The sequence below is a fragment of the Saccostrea echinata genome, unplaced genomic scaffold, assembly GCF_033153115.1.
Source record: "Saccostrea echinata isolate AGI-Se365-2 ecotype Australia unplaced genomic scaffold, CSIRO_AGI_Sech_v1 ptg000064l, whole genome shotgun sequence".
Lineage (NCBI taxonomy): Eukaryota > Metazoa > Mollusca > Bivalvia > Ostreida > Ostreidae > Saccostrea > Saccostrea echinata.
This window is the reverse complement of record NW_026889813.1, coordinates 747,829-768,529: the sequence shown is the minus strand read 5'-3', so window position 1 is coordinate 768,529 and position 20,701 is coordinate 747,829. Positions and strand designations below refer to the sequence as shown.

Here is a 20,701-nt window from a genome sequence, read left to right as displayed (position 1 = left end):
AATTCTGCCACGATTGCCCTGTTTTGATAAAATTGTCCAGAACAGTTTCCATATTGCAGTTGTCAGTGAATCCCTAGTTCAAAATAGAAGAATTCTTGCAATTTATTCTCCTAGGCATATTATAGTAAAATTTGTTTTTCCGTAGAGCATATTGAAGTTCAACAACCGAGTCCTTGAGTTGTCAATTGAAATATCTTCTTTTTTTAAATTTGTAATGATCTTACATCTCTCCTTACTTCTTCAAAGAGCTCCTTTTGGTATTTTTCCATATTCAACATGCTGGCTCTCATTTCTTGAATATCTTTTTGAAAATCGTCTACCTTTTAGACACGTGTACAACACACCTATCTAGTTCAACTGCTTTCTCTTTAACTCTTGCCAATTATCTGTCTTCTTCCTTTGTTTTGTTTTCTTTTGTTTCCCTCTTCTTTTTCCTGTGATAATCTTGAGTCGAGCTTTGTAATCTAGATTTTCATTTATGTCTTTTATTTTTTGTGTTTTTTATCTTTGTATTTCCAGAAAACTTGATTAGTTTTGCTGACTGAGATTGCCATATTGTCACCATAAACATACAGTTCTCTTTAGCTTGACCTATGACTTTGCTCAGTAGCAATGCAATCTAACTCTTTTACTCCTTATATATCGTAAAGAGACATAATATCATCTATATCTGAGGTACACGTTGTGGTTTTCAAATTAAATATCAATTTATAGACGTTTTATAAGGTGAGGAATTTAGAAAATTAATATATTTTATCAACAATTCCGATAAGACAGTATACACCTGACAAAAATCATATTAGGTCTAACAACAACAACAACAACAAAAATCCATGTAGATTGACCAATTCTCAGTTTTTTCTTCCATACAATAGGTTGAAAACTCTTTCCACGTGTGTCCATCTTGCGCTATTATCGTCATACCTGAATGCAAAGTTTTTTGGCAAAGCGATATATATTCACAGGGCACAGGAAAGAAAAACAATCTTGTCTGATTTTACATAAGGTTACTATTGGCCTATACCTAAATCAGTTCCCAATTGACCTATAGCCAATGAAGTCATGCTGCTTGTACAACGCCACTTTAAAGGTTCGTCGAATTAAACAGCATCATTGCTGTGAGATGTGATACAAATTGATAAAAAAAATTGCCAATGTAAAGGTGCATGTATTAAGTTCATACACCAAGTTTTACTGCATGTTAAAATAAAATCCAAACGGCCATTTGAGGGATTGGGTTAAATTTTTTGGTACAATCTGTACAATATATGGAAAACAAGTACATGACACACCAACAGACAAAAACCAAAGTACATGTTCACTTTCTGATTTTCCCATTTTTGTGGATTTGATCTTTTCTTTCGTGAAAACAGCAAAGACAAAACTACCGCGAAAATATATAACTTTGTACGTGATTCTGTTACATTTAAGGATGGTCCTAACATGTACATACAAATATTGATAGATTGAACAAAGAATACTGACTTATTTGTAAAATTAATTAAATATCGAAAAGGGGTATCAAAAGTCGACTTTATGCAACCCTACTCACTCTCAAGTTCTGACAAACTACAGTAAATTATACATCAATAAGCGCTTCATAAATGCGCGGATAATGCTTACAATGACAAGATTCTAAAGACGAGGAACTATTTGCACCTAGACGTTAATTCAGCAAGATGTATGATGCAAATACTGTAAGTCTACCAAATATTTAAATATCAGTGTCATTAATAGTCTTTCACAGCTACTCCAAGAAAAGAGAAAAAAATACTGCACGTAGATCTAGATATTGTGATCAGTTGGAACTGAATACGGCTGCATCTGGAGTTTAAATTTCAAACTGAGAATTAATTCGACCATGTTACAGACGATCAATATACTAGTATCTAGAATTCATTTGTAAAATTTGTGAACACCTGCTTTAAACTATCTCAAAATTAACCTTATATACTTGTGAACGAAAAGAATAGGAAAAAGGGTCTTGGAGGTCGCACGAATTCCCAAAGCTATGTTCCATCCAACTCAGGCCTTAAATTGCCCAATTTTGTTTCGAGAGAAAACCTACTCATAATCAAACAAGAAGTATGCTTTCTAGATGTCCATGATTAAAGAGGATTTTCAAAGAAAAATACATCTTTTGGTTATGTATTTACAATATACAACCAACTTACATGTACAGTGTAGCACCTCCTTGGGGCCTGAATCCTAAATTTAGGGAACATAAATTTCACAATCTATATGGAGAGAGAATATTATTATTATTATTATTATCACCTAAACTGTTTGTACTATATTCGAGGAGGATAATAGGAAAGGATTTTAAAGACATAATTAAATTTTTAAAGTAATATATGACTCAGTAAGCCTCACCGTGATATCAGCTAGACTCCTGAGCCATACAGGAGACATGAATGTCCATTAGAAAAATGTTAAGTAGGTTCATAGTACCGGTGTTGTAGAGTAGGATTTCTCCCATAGCCAGCTTCCCCCCCCGGAATTTGAACTCCAGAGTAGTATTACCGCCCGAGAGGAAATCTCACAATAGAGCCAAAATTTTCCTCTTAGTTTCTCTGAGTAGGATTTCCCCTCTTTTATCAATGCTTAAATCTTTTGGCTAAAAGTTTATATAAAAATCAACTGATTTTTAATGGAAATATGTTTTTCCAGAATTGTCAAATTTTATATGAAATTTTTTAAAATATTGTTCAAATCATTGAGTCTCAACCCAAAATTTTAACTCAAAGGAAATAGTAAAATTAGTCACTCAAAAAATCGTAAGACTTGATTTATCAACACCCTCTCTCAGCGCAGGTGTACCTTTTTGTTCAAGAATTTAAAAATATATATCAGGCCACCTTTGATGATTTGATAATTTGTTTGCCCTCTTAAGGCCCAGTATTTTATTTAGGGACCCATCCTTTTTACAAAGAGTGTGCGAGAAATATTCTATAATTTTTGTTATTGATGGGTTTCACATACCATTTTGTGAGTATTTGAATCGAAAAAGTGGCCTGATATAATTTTAAAATTCGCGAACAAACATGTACCGCTGCGCCGAGAGAGGGTGTTGAGATATCAAGTCTTACAATTTTTTGAGTAACTAATTTTACATTTTCCTATGAGTTTAATTTTGGGCCAAGACTCGATGATTTGAACTATATCTTTTACGAATTCATGCAAAAATTCGACAATTCTTGACTCGCAAACATTCAAATTTCCATTAAAAAATCAGTTGACTTTCAAATAAACTTTTTGCAAAATAGTGTCGATATGATTTAAGCATCAATAAAAGAGGAAGAATCCCACTATCAGAAAGAAAGAGGGGGAAATTTGGCTCGAGAGTGAGATTTCCCCCAGGAGAAGGTGTACTCTTAGAGTACAAATTCAGGGGAGAAAGCTGGCATTTACTTTAATTTAGTGTACAACGAATGAAACGTGAAGATAAACAGTAATTATGTTCAAAATTCCAAATAAACATTACAAAACATCAGAGTGGGATCAGGTGCCATGGAGGAGTAAGCATCCCTTTTCGACCGGTTACACCCGCCGTGTAGGCATTTGTCATGATCGGGTAAACGGAGACTTCCAAAGACAATTCAGTATGAAAATAACGGCCTAATAATTTGTATGAAAGACGTTAGTCAACATTCGATCTAATGATCGATTATAGAATTTGCGAAATGTCAGTATCATGCCTCTTATTAGAAATTATGTAGATAATACTCTTGCGTATCGAATAAACCCCTTATACATGGTATACTGCTACATAAATAAGGGAACTTGACGATAGAAATATCAAAGTCATCACGTTTATCATAAAGTTTAGCTGTCATCAGTTTGTCATCAATGTCTTTCTCCAGTAAAACATCCAATTATGAAACATATGTGTCAGACTCTGTGATGTTATTTATTTTGAGTTCTTTGGAATTTATCGAAATCCTATGAAAATAAATATTGATGATTAATAAATATACTACGGTACAGCAGTTAAAACTGTGATTCTTTGATGTACTACAGTAAAAACTTCCTTTGATAACTATAGTAACTTGATCCCGTTAGGTGTCATAACCTTATTTAAAGCATCGTACCATACGAATGAAGAAAGACAACTGTCGGCTGCCTTCAATAGTATTCGATGTTGAAAAGAGCAGAATCTGAATGGCGCACTTTCCTTGTACTAATACAGCACACATAAGCACATTTTTCTTGATTCATATCTCCAACTATATAATAAATTTTAGTGGCTTTTATCGCTTTTATTTTATTTGACTATTTTATCTAGACAAGCTGAATTTGTCTAAAAAGACAAAAATTTTGCAGATTCAATTATGTAACAAGTGCATGTTTTGGGCAAGAACATTTTGATTCTTATAACGAAAAGAAAATCTTGTGCAAATTCTCGCAGATAAAGTTCTTGAGTATAAAAAAATTATTTACAATGACTAAAATGATTTCAATAAGTAAAATGTTCTTTTATTATCGATTTATTATATTTTAAGTTATCTTCCACAAGATGAAAGTTATTTATTATACTTTACAATTTACTTAGTTTATAATTTATATAATTTACCTGAATTCTCTTACGTCCCTGATCTTTGAAATCGACCAGTCAAAGACTTTGATGGCGTGGCTTACTTAGACAATAGGAGCATTCATCTTAGACCCGAACAGTCAATCTGCGATGTTGGGGGGGGGGGGGATCCAAATTTTATACTATTTTTGTGTCGGTATAAAAAAATCATAAATAACAAAACAAAAACAAACAATCAAAACAAAAAAATTAAATAAAAAGCAAACAATCAAAAAATAAAATAACTCAAAAAATAATATAATAAATAAGTAGAATACTAGTAATAAATGGATAAATAATTACATAAATAAATAGATTAAATAAATGAAGTATAAAAGAAATTTAAAAAAAAAAATTAAAAAGCAGTGAAAGATAGTATGCCATTTCATGAGTTAGCAATATTCTGGTTCTCCGAGATAAGAATAATTTCCTGGGGTGAAGCCAAGTAAATCCCTGAATGGTATACTTTAATACACAAGTTCCGCTTTTCCATACAGTCAACGCCTCATATTTATGTAATAATATTCAACTATCAACTGCATATTGTGTTCATGTCTCCAAACTGATTGGGTACGGAAGAGCAGAACGATAATTTTTTTTTAATTTTTGAGGCAGGCTACTGACTAATAAGTTTATGTCGCAGTTCTTTCAACGAACTCCGCATTTTGTAAATTCTATGGACGTTTTAATGACCATGTTTGCAAATTTACAGGGCTGTTTATGCCAATTATTCAGTGAAGATCATTACTTTTACACTTATTTTGATTACGGATTAAATCATTTACCTTCTCGAGGCGAATATAACCAGTTGACAGGGGATGTTTATTCCTCTTAGCCACCAGATCTCATATCTGGTGTTTCCAGAGATCCGTTTTATTTTACCGTTTTCACAACTGATGTTGTCTACAGGATTTATGAGACTGATCATCGTTCTTTATCTTGGCCTTTTATTGAAGAGTTTTGTCCATTGATTTGAAAGAGGTAAAATAGAGATTTTTTTTTAATTTAAGTATCCATCAGATTACTCACTTTTAAGATCAATTATAGAGTAGACCAAAATAAATTAATGTTTAAAAAAATTATAGAATAATATAAAATTAAACTCAACATATATATTTAATAGTAATTCAGTGAGCATTTCTGTTAAAACGTAATGATATGACTTCTTTTTTAGCATAAGCATCGGGTCAGGTATACTGATTACAAATTTTGATTTTCATGTATGATAAATCAATTTACTGATAAGGCTTCAGTTATTATTCTGGGATAATTATCTTCTCTTTGTCTTGTTTTTGTGTACAACATGTATAAGGATGTTACTGTAAATAATTTACATGGACAACCAATGTCAAGAAAACCCACTCACTAGCTTGTACCTATGTCTTATCTGATCATAAGTAAGTACTAGTCATTGTCGAGTGAGCAGGTACTGTGGAAGAGAAACTTCGTTATTTGATACACTGTCTGAGGCTTAGTTACTTCACAGACGAGGAGAAAATATTCAGATTGTAGCCTTACTTCCTCCAATGGTCGGTCGAGGGAACCACATTATCTAACCGAATCTTTAAAGATTTGTGGGTACCTCCTGCCCTCCACATAAAATTACGCACTTTGAAAAAAAATTTCAAAGTGCGTTAAAATTGGGACAAAATCAACGCACTTTGAAAAATTTTTTCAAAGTGCGTTAAATTTTGGACAAAATCAACGCACTTTGAAAATTTTTTTCAAAGTGCGTTAAGAGTGTACATCAACATTTTTTACCATGGAAACACTTAACGCACTTTGAAAAAAATACGTATAAAACAAAAATTCTGGTCTTGTATTTTAATAATAGATAGCATTAATTTGTTATATTTCTTCCGAAAAACTGATGAATTGATCTACCCTCATCGAGAACGAAGAGAAGACAGGTAGAAAGTCCCTCAGCCCAACTTTCTATCTTTCCTACACAAATATATGTATTTACATAATTGGTATGGCATTGGTATCATTTCTCTCAATAAATTTGAGTTAACGTAAAACAGATGAAAAAATTGAGATAAGCTTTCCTGAAAAAAAAATTATGTACCCTATTATATTAAAGAAGACAGCGGCATAACCTTTATTAAAAATGTATCCATAATGATTCCCCAGAAAAAAAAATGATTTACAAGGTAATTAAAACATGCTATTTGACATGTCTAGCGTTTTTATGATATCAAATTACAGATTTACTATCAAATAAATGGGTCAACCATTATTTCATATATATTCACAATAGATAGATGGATGGATATGATAGAAAAATAGATGAGAGAGAGAGAGAGAGAGAGAGAGAGAGAGAGAGAGGGATTTTCATGGTATGGAAAAATCATAATTGCTCCCTTTTCCCTAAGAAAAATGCGATGCTTTAAGTCACTTATCGACACCTACATCTACCGAACTTATTAGAAACTGGATAAAATTTAAAAAAGAAAAGAAAAAAAGAAACAAAACTGTGCTAGTAAACAATCGTTCCTCCAATATTTCTAAGACCCATTTCCCTTTTAAAACAGTTACGAGAACCTTTGGAAACAAGACAACTCCTAAAAATATTTAAAACGTCTAGATATCTCAGATCCTGACGTCACCACCGAAAAGTTATCCAACCAGGTTCAAATAATTATTTATCATACCTAAAATTTGCAAGAATATTGACCAAGCCGTGCAATTTTTTTTATTTCAAAGTGCGTTGATATGGTCGATATTAACGCACTTTGAAAAGAATTTTTTTTTGAAGTGCGTTAACGTTGTCCCAAAATTAACGCACTTTGTTAACGTTTAATTCGTCACGTCATAAATATGTTATAAAATGCATTGTTCGTTCAGTTATGCTCAAAGTAACGATAATAAAGATTATTATACTTTGTACAGGTGTTATCATTCAAGATGTTTATAAATGCGCATAAAAGGGTTTGTCTTGGTATTAGATATGCTGCCAGCATTGCTAGTGTGGTATTCGAGGAGTGGAATATGAAGCTAAAGAACACTAATCGAGATCAAACGTCTGTTGGATCAATACACATCGGGAGCAGAGCAAACACGGACCTCTAAAACATCAGAGGTGGGATCAGGTGCCATGGAGGAGTAAGCATCCCCTGTCGACCTGTCACACCCGCCATGTGCTCCTTGTCATGATCGGATAAACGGAAAAATTCGTAGGTAATTCAGTGTAAAAATAATGGCCTAACAATGTGTATGAAAATCAACCAAGAAGTGGGGATCGCCTATCAAGGCCTCCCTCGCCCTATTTATAATTGATAAAACTGTGTGTTGTTTTAAATTTGATATTTGCCATTTGAATACACGTACATACTCAATACGAATGAACTGTTGGAGCAACATCTCTAGCCAAGTTAAGACCTTTAAAATTGACAAGAGCAAGTCATTAGAATGGTTCTTTTCTGTTCCACATCTATTATACACAGAAACTACTAGAAGAAACCTTCTGATCTAAACACCTAGAAATGTAGCATCTTTGTCTACTAGTATCTGCCATATTCTTGACCTACTTGTTTAAATTCTGAGCATTGAAAGTAGAAGGTAGTGGACTGATTGATTGATTATTGCTTAACGCCAAGTCGGCACCTCACCATTTTTTTCGGCGGTAAAGAAGATGGATGAACATGACGAGCGAAAAGCCTATAGTGTGACAAACATGAAGGTGAAAAATCAAATCTCAGTTATATCAAATTTTTCCTTGATTGATTGTATATTGTTTTACGTCCCATTCGAGAATTTTTCACTCATATAGAGACGTCACCATATACCGGTGAAGGGATTCAAATTTTGACCTTTGCTCGACACTCAGGGCCATTGAGCAGTGAGAGATCTTTATCGTGCCAACGCCTGCCATGACACGGGGTCTCGGTTTTTAAGGTCTCATCCGAAAGACCCGCAACTTTCACTCCAAAGTGCCGAGCGCATGGCGAAGGAACAGTTGCTACCTATTTTTTATCGACTTAGGTCTGTCGCGGCCGAGATTCGAACTCACGACCTCCCGAATTTTTCCTTGATATTTCATCTAACATTAAAATATACTTTATGTAAAATCTCTGCAATTTGCAAAAATCTCACAAAAATTGAAATTATTTGCTTATGAAATGTTATACACACACTAAAGAGGGCAAAAAGAATCATTTTCTCATACTATAAAACTATATTTTTTGATATAAGTGGGTCTTCGCTCCATTTTTTCGAAAGTTAATCTTCAGAGTTTGCATAAAAAAATATACATTTTTTGGTTAACAAAAATATGGAGCAACGACCCACTATACCTTAAAAATATACTTTTATGACATAACATTCGGTTCTTTTCGAGAAATACTTGAAGTCCATTAAGTCAAGGGTCATATCACAAACATGATTTAAATGTCACTATTCATCAGGACTTGTGTAGTCTAGTGGTTAGCGTGCTAGTCTCGAAAGAAAATGATACGCATAATTTCATAAATTTCAATAATGAGAACTTTACTCTAAATACTAAATTCAAATTGAACATGATATTTATATATCTGAAGCTATAGGCTTTCTGCACGCTATGTTCGCCCATCGCCTTTATTTTTTTTTTTTTATCGGTTTTTGAAAGTTTTTTTTTTTTTGGGGGGGGGGGGGTTGTTGCTGATTTCTTTATGGCTGCCCCAGAAGGTAATGTTAATATGATACTTGATAATACCTGCACTATATCTCAAGATTAGTTCGGATATATTGTTGTTATCTCGGTCCATCCGTTCATCTGTCACACTATCTTCTTCCTCAAACTCCACTTACATTTTAAGCTGAAATAAATCGATCATTTGGAATATGATTGATTGTGTCTTGAAGATGTACAATATGATTTTTTATTTTCATCTCGGGACCAATTGAGGTTGAAGAACGACGTTTTACGCAGTAGCTTTTTTTAACATTTTTTTTTTTTAAAAATATCATTTATTTGAAAACAAAAGCATCACATACATGTTACATACAATGCATTGATTAGATTAGTTGAATCAGTACTATCTGCCATTTATAGAGTCATATAGAATAATTTATCACAAATTATCAAAATGAGAGAAAAAAAAACACAGACACAGAACAGCTAAATATTATAAGTATAATTGTATAGGTACCCTGTTATATCTGGGAGACATCTACTAGTATATGACTCTATAAATGGCATATAGTAATGATTCAACTAATCTAATCAATGCATTGAAAGTAACATGTATGTGATGCTTTTGTTTTCAAATAAATGATATTTAAAAATATATATATATTTTGTTAACATTTGGAATATGAATGCTGGTGTCCTGCACATGTGCAATAAGGTTTTGGAATTTTTCTTTTTACCCTGGAGCTAATTGGGTGACAAAACACTTTTTTACTATCAAAATCCTGTTCACAAAACCACTTTCACATATTACCCTGTACCCATACATGGATGGTGTCCTGAAGATGTACAATAAGGTGCCGGAATTTTTTATTTTTGACCAGGAGGCCCATTGGGGGAGGGAAAATGACGTATTACGTTTTTCTACAAAAACCATGTTCCCAGAACTCTCATATTTTAAGTAGCAGACCTATCGTAATTTTCGAATATGATTGGTGAAGTCCTGTAGATTTGCAATTTTATTTCTGAATTTTCATATTCATCCGGGGGTCCAATTGGTTTTTCTTACAATATTTATTTATTTATTGCAGGTCGAAAAATAGCAATGTGTTTCATCAAACACGTGTTTTTATATTTATAGTTTGTTAAAGTAAGTTAAGTGTAGTGACATTGCATGACTGGTCATGTAAAGCTCTACTGTTCTGTGTCACAGGCTTCAAGTTCAAGACTTTTGCGCTTTTCACACGCTTTACACCCACCCACCCTTCCTCTGTATAACAAATAGATACTCGGTATTACGTTTTCATTGTTGAAAATGTTAATTACAATATTCGTCTATTGTTGTAGATATGATATCAAGGCATTTATTTTTTTTTTTTATCAAGGCAGTGATCAGATGATCGCGTGTTCTATGTATGAATAAATGGGGAAGTCTTGGAATCATTACCCATAAATGATACTCTTATAATTTTGAATCAAGGAAGTAAATATTTTATGGGTTTTTTTTGGTCACCGGGTCGAATTAGAACATTAATTACAGGATACCTTTTATGTTTCTTTTTTTTTTTAGCTATTTGCACAGTACACGTGTGAGTAGTACTGTCTTATGACAGCATCTATAGCTTGAATTTGAAAGCGACCGTAAACCTTCCTTGCCAAAAGATTGATCATATTCAAGGGAGAAAAGCACTGTCTCCTCTCTCTCTGAGAAAATAATCATTGTTATAGTTTTATCAATTCATCACAATCGACGGAGACGTATATACAGCCCGGATCAAGCTAATCCGAGACTCTTCTGACGCTACCCCTGTAACATCAAAAGACAAAAGGAGGATGATTGCGTCAGAGAAATCTCGGTTTAGGATCATGACATAACTGACATGACACGACTCGCATAACTTCCCTGTAATGGAGTATGCAGTTTCAAATATAACTTAATAAAGTTAGCGAGTGTAAGTCTGATAACTTTATGGTAAAGGATTGTGTTGAATGAAATTGAGTGGCGGGAAAATGGTAAATGTACACTACTTTTCAATTTTGAGGAGTGCTTTCAAATCATATTGCAAAAATAATATTTATTTTTTACTTGGGATAATTCCTTGATTTTATACATGTCACTCGATCATGGGTGTACAATACAAAATTGTCATTGGCAATCTGGTTCTAGGAGTCTTGAGATGAAGTCTGAAGAAAAAAACGGCTTTTTTGCATCAAAAGTATGATAATAAGCATTTAATATTTCATGATATTGACTGAAGAAGAACGCAATCATTCTATATCCCAATATAAATGATGACGTCATTGGCTTCTTCAGAATTGAGGAGAGGATTTATATCCGGGCAAAACGGGATACAGCACAAATTCTACTAGTATTTATAAACATTTATCATACACTCATATTGCAACTGCGCGAAGATTATGATACAGTTGGTGAAGACATTCTTGATAAAGCATATGGCCTTGTGATAATTGCATGCAAATGCTCCGTCTGATAGCACATCTTAATGAAGCTGTCACAACCGTTTATTGTTTGTTATTTCTTTATTCAGCTCAAGAGTTAACAACCAATATATGCTTCACTCTATGCGAACAGTAATGCAAAAGAAAAATCAATGGTTTTTAACACACAGTTGTCATGTTTAACGAAGCAGCTGCAATAAAATGCTATATTAGTTTATTAAAAATACAAGTTGCACTGCGAAGAGGGAGAAAGGTGCAATAAACATGGATAATATAAATTCATTAAAAAATGCCAAGAATATAATGTATGTCTCTCTCCCTCTCCGACCCCAGTACAAAATTCTTCAAACAATACTTTTGGCGACAAAAATTGCAAATGTTCTAAGCATTTATCGTCGCTGATCACAATATGTGCCATAATGTAAGATACACTTTGTCGCCCTTCTGCAAGGAAGAAAAAAAGAGTCTCAACTCGATAGGCACATATTTTCGCCAATGCCAGTATGTACCGGTGGACGACAATATGTACAGTGAGGGTAGGTTCATATTGTTGCCGATGTCAGTGTGTACCGGTGGACGACAATATGTACAGTGAGGGTAGGTTCATATTGTTGCCAATGTCAGTGTGTACCGGTGGAACAATATGTACAGTGAGGGTAGGTTCATATTGTTGCCAATGTCAGTGTGTACCGGTGGACGACAATATGTACAGTGAGGGTAGGTTCATATTGTTGCCAATGTCAGTGTGTACCGGTGGACGACAATATGTACAGTGAGGGTAGGTTCATATTGTCGCAATATGTACAGGCTAAGAAATTTACCGTGACGGTCCCTTTCCTTACAAATAAATAAATGAATAAATAAATTAACTAAAGAGCGTTACAGTATCGATGCAATACTCTTTCGAACCCCCAATCCAAGCAGGGGGACAACAACTGTAAAAGTCTGTATGATACAATTGCTTTCACATTATGTAACGTGTACACATTCATTTAATTGCAGATTGTGGGAAATAATGTGATTACATAATGAAGTTGCTTCCTTGATATTTTGTTCCTTGTGAAGCGCAAACGAAGGGTCGCAACAAGAAACTGTTTTATAAATCATTAAAAAAAATTAGCACAGACTTCAGCTTTCAAAACAATAGCAGTAGTGAAATACATTCTAACTTGAATGAAATATTTTCAAAAGAACATTAAGAGACGTCAGCACAACAAGGTTTCTTTTGTCTGTTATATTAGATAACATGTTATTTCATCAATTCCGAATAAAACAAAATGTTCACTATTAGTAGTATACTTCTGAGAAAAAAATATATATGTACAATAAAACAACAGCTTGAAGACGTTGATTTCTGCAAGTATGAACTAGTCTAATTACATGTACTTCATCAATTGTTTGTTCTTTCAATCTTGCGATGTTTTGATAAAATTCGATGTCGAGGACAGTGTTTGGAAGACTGAAACAGAAAAAATGTAAACGTAAAGACGTGCTAAGTAGAAGAATCGAATACCAATTTCCGTTAATTATAAACGTGCATTAGATTGGCAGTGATATATGCATGTACCTTGTAGAGTTGACGTGAGGCTTCGTCGTCTAGATTCACAGAAATTCCTACGAGAAAAGAAAGATAACCTAAGTAAGGTCCTGAAAGTTCTACGATTAGTTTTGATATAAATTTTTTAGACACATATTTACTTTTTGCATGCGTATGAAGATTACGTGTTTTTTTCCTCTCTCTCCAAATTATACAAAATCATTAACGATGCTAAACTGGCTGGTGATAGGGCTTAATGTATTTGTGGTAATCGTGGAAACATTTAAAGGACCTCTTTATTGAATATTTTAGTAAAATAACTAATCTAAAGAGATTGTATGAAGTGTAGACCTCACCTAAAGAATGTGATTCTTTATAATATTTGACCGCATCCCTGTTACTGGAGAACTACAATAGATAAAGAAAATTACATACTAAAATCCTCACAACATCAAGGGTCCTGCATGAGTTCACATGGTCATGAGACTAATTGGACTCGGAACCCTTGATGTTGTGAGGATCGATCGATGCCACAGCATGTCAGTACAAGCAGACCTATATCAGCTTGAATTTAAGCCCAAGGGGTTGGAATAGGACTCGAGGGCTGATATGACATATGATATAGATTTAAGTATGTATATACTCTATATTTATCATATTATGTATTCAAAATATTTGATATGTGATTCCTCATTTCTTTTTCTTATGTCAGTAAATTAAGTTTGATGTGTGTATAAGACCACCTTCTGTAAAATTGTACATGTATATGAGAACCTTCCGTAAAATTAGATCCACTTATATGGTCATTCGAAAACTTACTGAGTCAACAAATTGTATAGTATTGTGTATCAATAAAATAAAGATATGTCACTCGTCAGCTTTTGAGAAAAAATTAGTCAGAACCTCTAACTTGGAAACTATTTAATAAATTCAATTTTTTATAACATATTTGAATTAAACAATGCAAATTCTACAATATTCAATTTAAAAACTGCTCACAAAATTATAAAGAAACAAGATTTTGGGGACTATTTTTTGTGGTGGAAGCATATTTAGATGGTTTTTTTTTTCAAATCTATACATTTGTAAAAATTTTAATAAATATCTTGGAACTTTAGTCCTACATACATGTACTTTTACTCTGAGAATATGTTTTCATTGTTACATGTATATGATAGGAATATTAAATATAGGTTTCAGTTAACATCTTGAGAACAAATTTTACACATTCACTCAACAGACTTTGCCAAGAAATGAAGATATATTGAAGTCGACATAAAATTTACATTGTTTTTTTTCCTTGAAAATCGCATATTTTGACCAGTATCTCAAAATTTACATCACTGGCCCCAACTTTTTCTTCATTATTTAAAACTACACGATACTTCCAACCGATCATCACTAAGTCTTAAAAAGCTTGATACAAGAAAATATTTTTTTGCCTATCTAGATTTTCAATACCCCAAATATGATTTTTTTTTTAATGCGAAGAGGTCACATAATAATTAACACGCATTAATTTGAAATAATTTTAAAATAATAAATATTATTCAAACTATTTTACATAAAATAAGATTATATATATTGCCATGATTATATCTGATAAATATGATAAAGATTAAGTGATTAACCTAAAAGTTACAATTTAGGTGCAAAAAAGGTCAAGTTACTTGTACATTGTATTGTTGTTCAGTAAGATGCACACTGACCCCCAGTTTTCTTTTCAATTTTGAGTCATGCTATATAGGTAGTTATCCAAAATATACTTCTCAAAAAATACGTGATACAACTCATGTCAGGGGTGACATACCTTATTAAATCGAAAACGTAATTTTCAATTTGATATCCATTTTTCCACTCCGGTCTGAATTTCGGACCGGTCTTGTAGAGTAGGCTTTCCCCTATAAAATTTTTCCACCGGAAAATAGGCCATTAAGTAGGATCCCCCGTAAAATACGTAAAATATACTCTAGAGTAGGATCCCCCCCACAGAAAATGACTCTAGAATAGGATTTCCCCTACGGAAATCCAACATCAGATTCGATTTTCCGGGGGGGGGGGGGGATCTTACTCTGTGTAATAGTTATAGAGTGCAATTTCCCTCAGAGCCAATTTTCTTTCTTTTGACAAAGATAAACTATTCTGAAGGAGTAAAAAAGACATCACTCTTTTCTGTGATTTACTGCTCGAAAGACGTAAACTATATCGGTTTCTTTTATAGGTCAGCTGCAATTTTTAAAGAAGAAATATGTCATATTGTAAAGTTTTTTTAAGTCTCCTGAGCTCCTTTTTGTAGGTTATGTGCAATATAAAAAATATATTTTACCTCTTTATTGCGTCCAAAGAAGTATAAGATTTCCCGATGAAGTTGTCGTTTCACAGGGGGAATGTCACGTCTTACGAAAGGATACACTAAGGATGGTGTCGCTCTACGGGAGTAAGGTGACTGAGTTCGGGAACTCGATTGAGAATCGAACACGAACGGCAGTGTTGTTGACGCTCGTTCGATTGGTTCGAGTTTACAGGGTACCCGAATTTCTCTAACATAGTTTGCTACCGGGTTCATAAAAGTAAACATGACGCAATATATGTACAGCAAGGAAAATCACATCCTCCAAGTTTTTTTCCTTTGGGGGGGGGGATTTTGACGGAGTCCCTCACTGGGGTCAGTTGGCTATCCTCCCTAAAGCACGTTCATCCTTAAACCTCACAGAAAAAATCCACCTGAAATACGTGTAGAATTATTTAAAGTCAACTATATCCAGATTTTGATTCAAGTGTCAAAAGAGCATAAAATAAATAAAAACTAATCTCGACATTTGCAAGTACCATGAAATTTAAAACTCTTTAAAGTGTATTTGTACAATTTTGATTCGTCAACAAATTACATCAAATAATCACCATGTCCTCTGAAATGAACAAGTACAAGTCAATAGAATATACTCTGTAGTAAATATTGATGTAAGGAAATCATAATTACTTACCACATCTCTCCATTCAATAAAAATTGGATTATATATTTTTTCTAAAGTTCGTTCCACCTCACTCAGCGTCAAGTTTGGTAACAGTTTACATTGAATATGCATGGAGATGTAATAGGGTAGTTCATATTAAATCTATGTAAAGTATTTTAAAAACACAGAGTGGCCGTGATAATATACATTTCTTCTCAACTTAAAGTTCAAATATTTGATAGGGATTAAGAGAATGTTCATCAGAACACCACCTCGCCGTCCAGGGGAACAAAGAATCGATTTGAATGCAACCATCAAACGTCTCCAAAACTTTCCTTAATTCGGGTGGTTATGAAACGCCTAATCAAATAAATAAATCATTTCGCAAAATATCACATCTCAGTTCCCTAGGAACATAAAAGAGACTTTAAGGAGACACGTGTCTTTGCTAGGTTTCAATTCTCTGGAATTGTTTAGGGTTTATATATACTCAATACTCTGAGCTTATGAACTGTCCATGTATCCACGATAAGGAACTTTCATTTAGAATATCTTATAATCAATGTCATTCTAATAGCTTTCATAAGAAAAGAAGTGTACTCCGGTAAAATTAATTGAGTCTATCTATCTCAAAATAGAATTACATCAATCGATCGATTTCTTCTAGAGTAAATAAATTTTCTAAGTGCAGGGATCATCAAGGGAAAACTTTTTAAAAATTTTTTTTTATTTTTGTACAGAGTGATATTTTGTACAATTTTAATATGCTTTTAAAATATTAAGAGAAAAGAATTAAGATTTCAAATTCATTAGAATATTTAATAGCGAATTTAAGACGCTTACCTTTAAAGAACAGACTAGGCATTATAATGATTGTCAATAATTTGTCTTGAGTGTCACAGACCGCATAAAAATGGGTGTTTAAATGCAATAAAACAAGGACTGTCAAAAATGCATGCACTAATACTTTGTTTTGTTAACCAACAAATGATAAAGACCATTTACAATACCCTGACGCTATGAAAGGGATCAAACTTTTCTTCAATTGTGAGAAAGTAATTTTTTTTTATCCCTCATATATCTAGACATTTACATCTTTATTGAATTAAATTGGTCTGGGCACATATATATGCATTTAACGCCCACATCTTAAATCTTCGAGAAGAGCACGGATCTCTATCAAGATTTTGAAGCTAAAATTTCGTGAATTTTACTGTCATTTTTTAAAAATTATCATAGAATGATATTGTTAAATTCATCAAATATAAACGCTTAAATATCAGAACTATCAATTCTTGCAAAACATGTATAATGAACATAAAGTTTACAGAATCTGGCATCATATGTTAGAAAGTATTAAATAAGTGAAGATGAAACTTAAAATATCTTTTTGTTTGTTTGTTTGTTTTTTGGTAATAAATGGAATCATGGTATTTCAATCTCGTACATTGAAAGCATGATTCATAATTATACTCCCCAAACTCCTTTAGGTTTCAACAAAACAGTACAGATTAGGTGTAATGGGTTCCTACATTATACAACTATCAAAATTGAATGCAAGGACATGCATGCATGTGTGCTCAAATCTGATTCACTAATACTTTATAGATTGTATCGCTCTTACTACTGAATATAATTCTTTGAAGTTTAAGACATTGGCGTATAAGGCACTATAAGAATATATATATATGTGAGAAATCTAGAAAATACGCGCAAGGACGTGTGCTGAAATCTGATTGGCTAAGGTTCTTAGTATTTATAACGTTCTCAATGATGTTACTGAAAGATGAAATTTAGAGTACGTATAAATAATACAAGTTACTACATTATTCAATCATCAGAAATAAATACACGGACATGCATGCACGCTCGCTGATTTCTGATCGCTTAATATTGATGTTGTTGAACTTTCTATGTTCTCAGTGAAATTCTTTGAAATTTAAAATGGAACTTTTTATAACGGCTTTTTATCATATTTAGTACATGTATATAGTAATTTTCGAAATCATGTGCTTGCATGTGTACTTAAATCTGGTTTGCTTAAGCTCACTGTGCTATATTTGCATTGCTATTTCTTCAGAATACTTTTGAAAATAAGTTATTAAAGTCTATAATGCAAAGATTAAGGTTTTACTTAACCAAAGTAAGTGGGGGGGGAGGCGTTTGGAGAACATCTGTAACGGTCTCCGATACAATTAGAACTAGTTTGTTTTTGAATTCGCTTTTAAAGGGTATTCAAAGACCAAAACGTTTGTTTCCTATCGATTTCCAAACATAACAATATTATAGTGTCACAAGAATGCTTCTGAATTAAGCTATGACCTTCTGAATAAAACTCCAATATGACACCTCTTTCTTGTGACACGTTTCTAATTTTGTGTCAGTTGTTTTAAAATAACAAACGGTATCACATTTGAACTTAATTCTTTTTACCGACCTCATTCATGTCACATTCACAGTTCATTTATTACATAAGGGGTGGGGGGGGGGGCGTTGAACCTAAACGGTTCAAATTCATCCTCATTCTTTCAAGAGCTGCGGAAGATATCACCCTTGTCATACGAATTCTATTCACATTTTATTTTTATTTACATGAATTAAACAAGATTAATTCTAATCAAAACCATTTTATTTTGGCAACATTTTCTTTTGCTTGTTTGAAGCTCCCCCATCCTCATTTAATAAAGAATTTCTAAATTTTACTTCATGTCTGTGCACCGATTTGACACGCAAAACCAATTACATTACTGAATCTATCTAAAGAGCAGACCTTTGTAATATCCATTGCACAAAATCACCACAAATTTGAACAGTAGCTCGTAAAAGTGAAAAGTGAATACTACGTCTAATAGGCTCTAAAAAATCCCCAATTAATTTCTCTATGACGCAGATCTGTTTTCAACCCATTAAGAGCCATCTCTGGATTAGAGCAATGTTGTGTGTTTTTCAGATGATCGAGAAGAACAGGTTCTGGAGTGAAGGGTTTTATTTGCAATTGCAAGCAATACTGAGAAGCAACACAATATGAGCTCTTAACAAAAGCAACGAAAGGATCCCAAAACGAGAAAAAAACTCAATATCTCAATAATTCCACTAAAAGGCAACGTTCAGCTGGTCTTCAAGGACACCAAGTGATACCATAAAAACACTTCAAATCTGTTACCTTAGGATGTCATGAGGTGCTTTATGTGAGATGAACATTTTTAGGCGGCGTGCGGAAGTTTATCATTGGTTTAAATAAAATAAGTTAGAAAATTAATACTGTATACAGGAAAATTTTCACCCCTTTCGCCCTAGGGCGAATTTAAAAATGGGGACGAATTCCAAGAAGACAGTGTTAGCTCTTTAATACAACTATCTGGGAGAATTTAAAACGGGGGGGGGGGGGGATAGTTCGAAAGTGTGCTAGGGGAAAATAACCGCTATGTTTTTGCTTCTTGCAATGTCAATTCCTCTGAATATATCCTTTAAGCAACCTCGGGCTCAGTGTTCTGGAAACCCAGCACATAGCTCAATATTCCAAAAACAAGCCACGTGATTTATGCGCAAAAAGATTCAACTTGAGATCTCCGATGTATATAATTATTTTATTCTTATGTCAATGGTTTACAAAGTAGGACATCCAGTAACTTAAACGTTTTTGTTCAAAGAATTTAATATTGTCCAGTCTTTAGAAATATTTAAAAAATGAAACTGTGTGTGTGTGTGTTGTGTGGGTTTGTGTGTGTGTGTGTGATCACAGAGGGAAAGGGAACAGCCACAACTATGGAAAATATTTTGCAAACACATTTTTAAATTTTGAAATATGAAACTTTAATCCTAAAGTCAGACTACATCTGCAATTAGTTTGAGTGAAAAATTACATCAATAATAATAATAATACATTTATGTCAGTGAAAATTTTCAAATAGGCCTACATTCAAGGTCTAAAACTAGATGATCCACATGAGGGGCATAAGACTTCACATGTTCAATGTGCAAAATATTTGTCCTCCATTGTTGTGGTAAATGGATTTTTTCCAAAATATGTTTAATGCTTTTGGAAACTTCTTCAGACCAGTCCATCCATTTGTTCTTTGTTGCTGTCTTCAATGACTTTTCTGAAAACGTTCCATCAGGCACACCATTGCTTGAATATGAACATAAATTTAATTCTGTATCAGGAAAGTTTTGATCTAGGTCTTTAAAGTCATGAACAGTTTTGCCTTTTGAACATTCTCCAATACAAATTTCAGGGGAGTTTATTTTCACTTCTCGACTCTCTACGTTGCCGTGAATATGGAGAATTCCACCCGAACCAATCTTTAAAGCTGCACAGGCTACTTCCCAACCCGGCTCTGACGACGGAATCAATCCCAAATTAACCCGATCCGCAATGTTTTTTGGGCAGTGCTGTAATAATAAACAACCAAATACAATTGATACATTTCATTAAAATGTTTACCATAGTGGTAATCACGAACAAGCTAATTCTAAATATAAATTTTGAAAGTCATGGTCATGTTTTGAGAAAAAAAACTGTTTGAGCAGGAGAAAATAAATGATCACATCTGTTCCAGGAAAAAGTT

At 33.2% G+C, this 20,701-nt stretch overlaps 2 protein-coding genes across 2 annotated transcripts in view; both read right to left on the bottom strand.

Annotated features, from left to right (window-relative positions):
• Nucleotides 1-11,734: 11,734 nt before the first annotated feature.
• LOC133175791 (uncharacterized) lies at nt 11,735-16,818 on the bottom strand. The gene is made up of 5 exons (XM_061310906.1): nt 16,164-16,818; nt 15,506-15,903; nt 13,536-13,587; nt 13,210-13,256; nt 11,735-13,101 (listed from the first exon to the last, which is right to left on the bottom strand). The coding sequence occupies exons 2-5, from the start codon at nt 15,755-15,757 to the stop codon at nt 13,033-13,035; spliced, it is 420 nt and encodes a 139-aa protein (XP_061166890.1). The 5' UTR covers nt 15,758-15,903; nt 16,164-16,818; the 3' UTR covers nt 11,735-13,032.
• A 2,883-nt stretch (nt 16,819-19,701) lies between these two features.
• LOC133175806 (tRNA wybutosine-synthesizing protein 2 homolog) overlaps nt 19,702-20,701 on the bottom strand; it is a 28,906-nt gene continuing 27,906 nt past the window's right edge. Inside the window, exon 6 of the mRNA XM_061310921.1 lies at nt 19,702-20,525. Coding sequence (XP_061166905.1) covers nt 20,037-20,525 — 489 coding nt within the window. The 3' untranslated portion in view covers nt 19,702-20,036. The remainder of the gene's footprint in view (nt 20,526-20,701) is intronic.

Excerpts from the sequence above, each read along its gene's own strand:
- LOC133175791 (XM_061310906.1), bottom strand. The coding sequence starts at position 15,757 with ATGTTTACTTTTATGAACCCGGTAGCAAACTATGTTAGAGAAATTCGG. Across the intron at positions 13,588-15,505 it reads TCTTTGGACGCAATAAAGAG|TTCTCCAGTAACAGGGATGC; the intron begins GTAAAATATATT and ends TATCTATTGTAG. Across the intron at positions 13,102-13,209 it reads CCTCACGTCAACTCTACAAG|TCTTCCAAACACTGTCCTCG; the intron begins GTACATGCATAT and ends TTTCTGTTTCAG.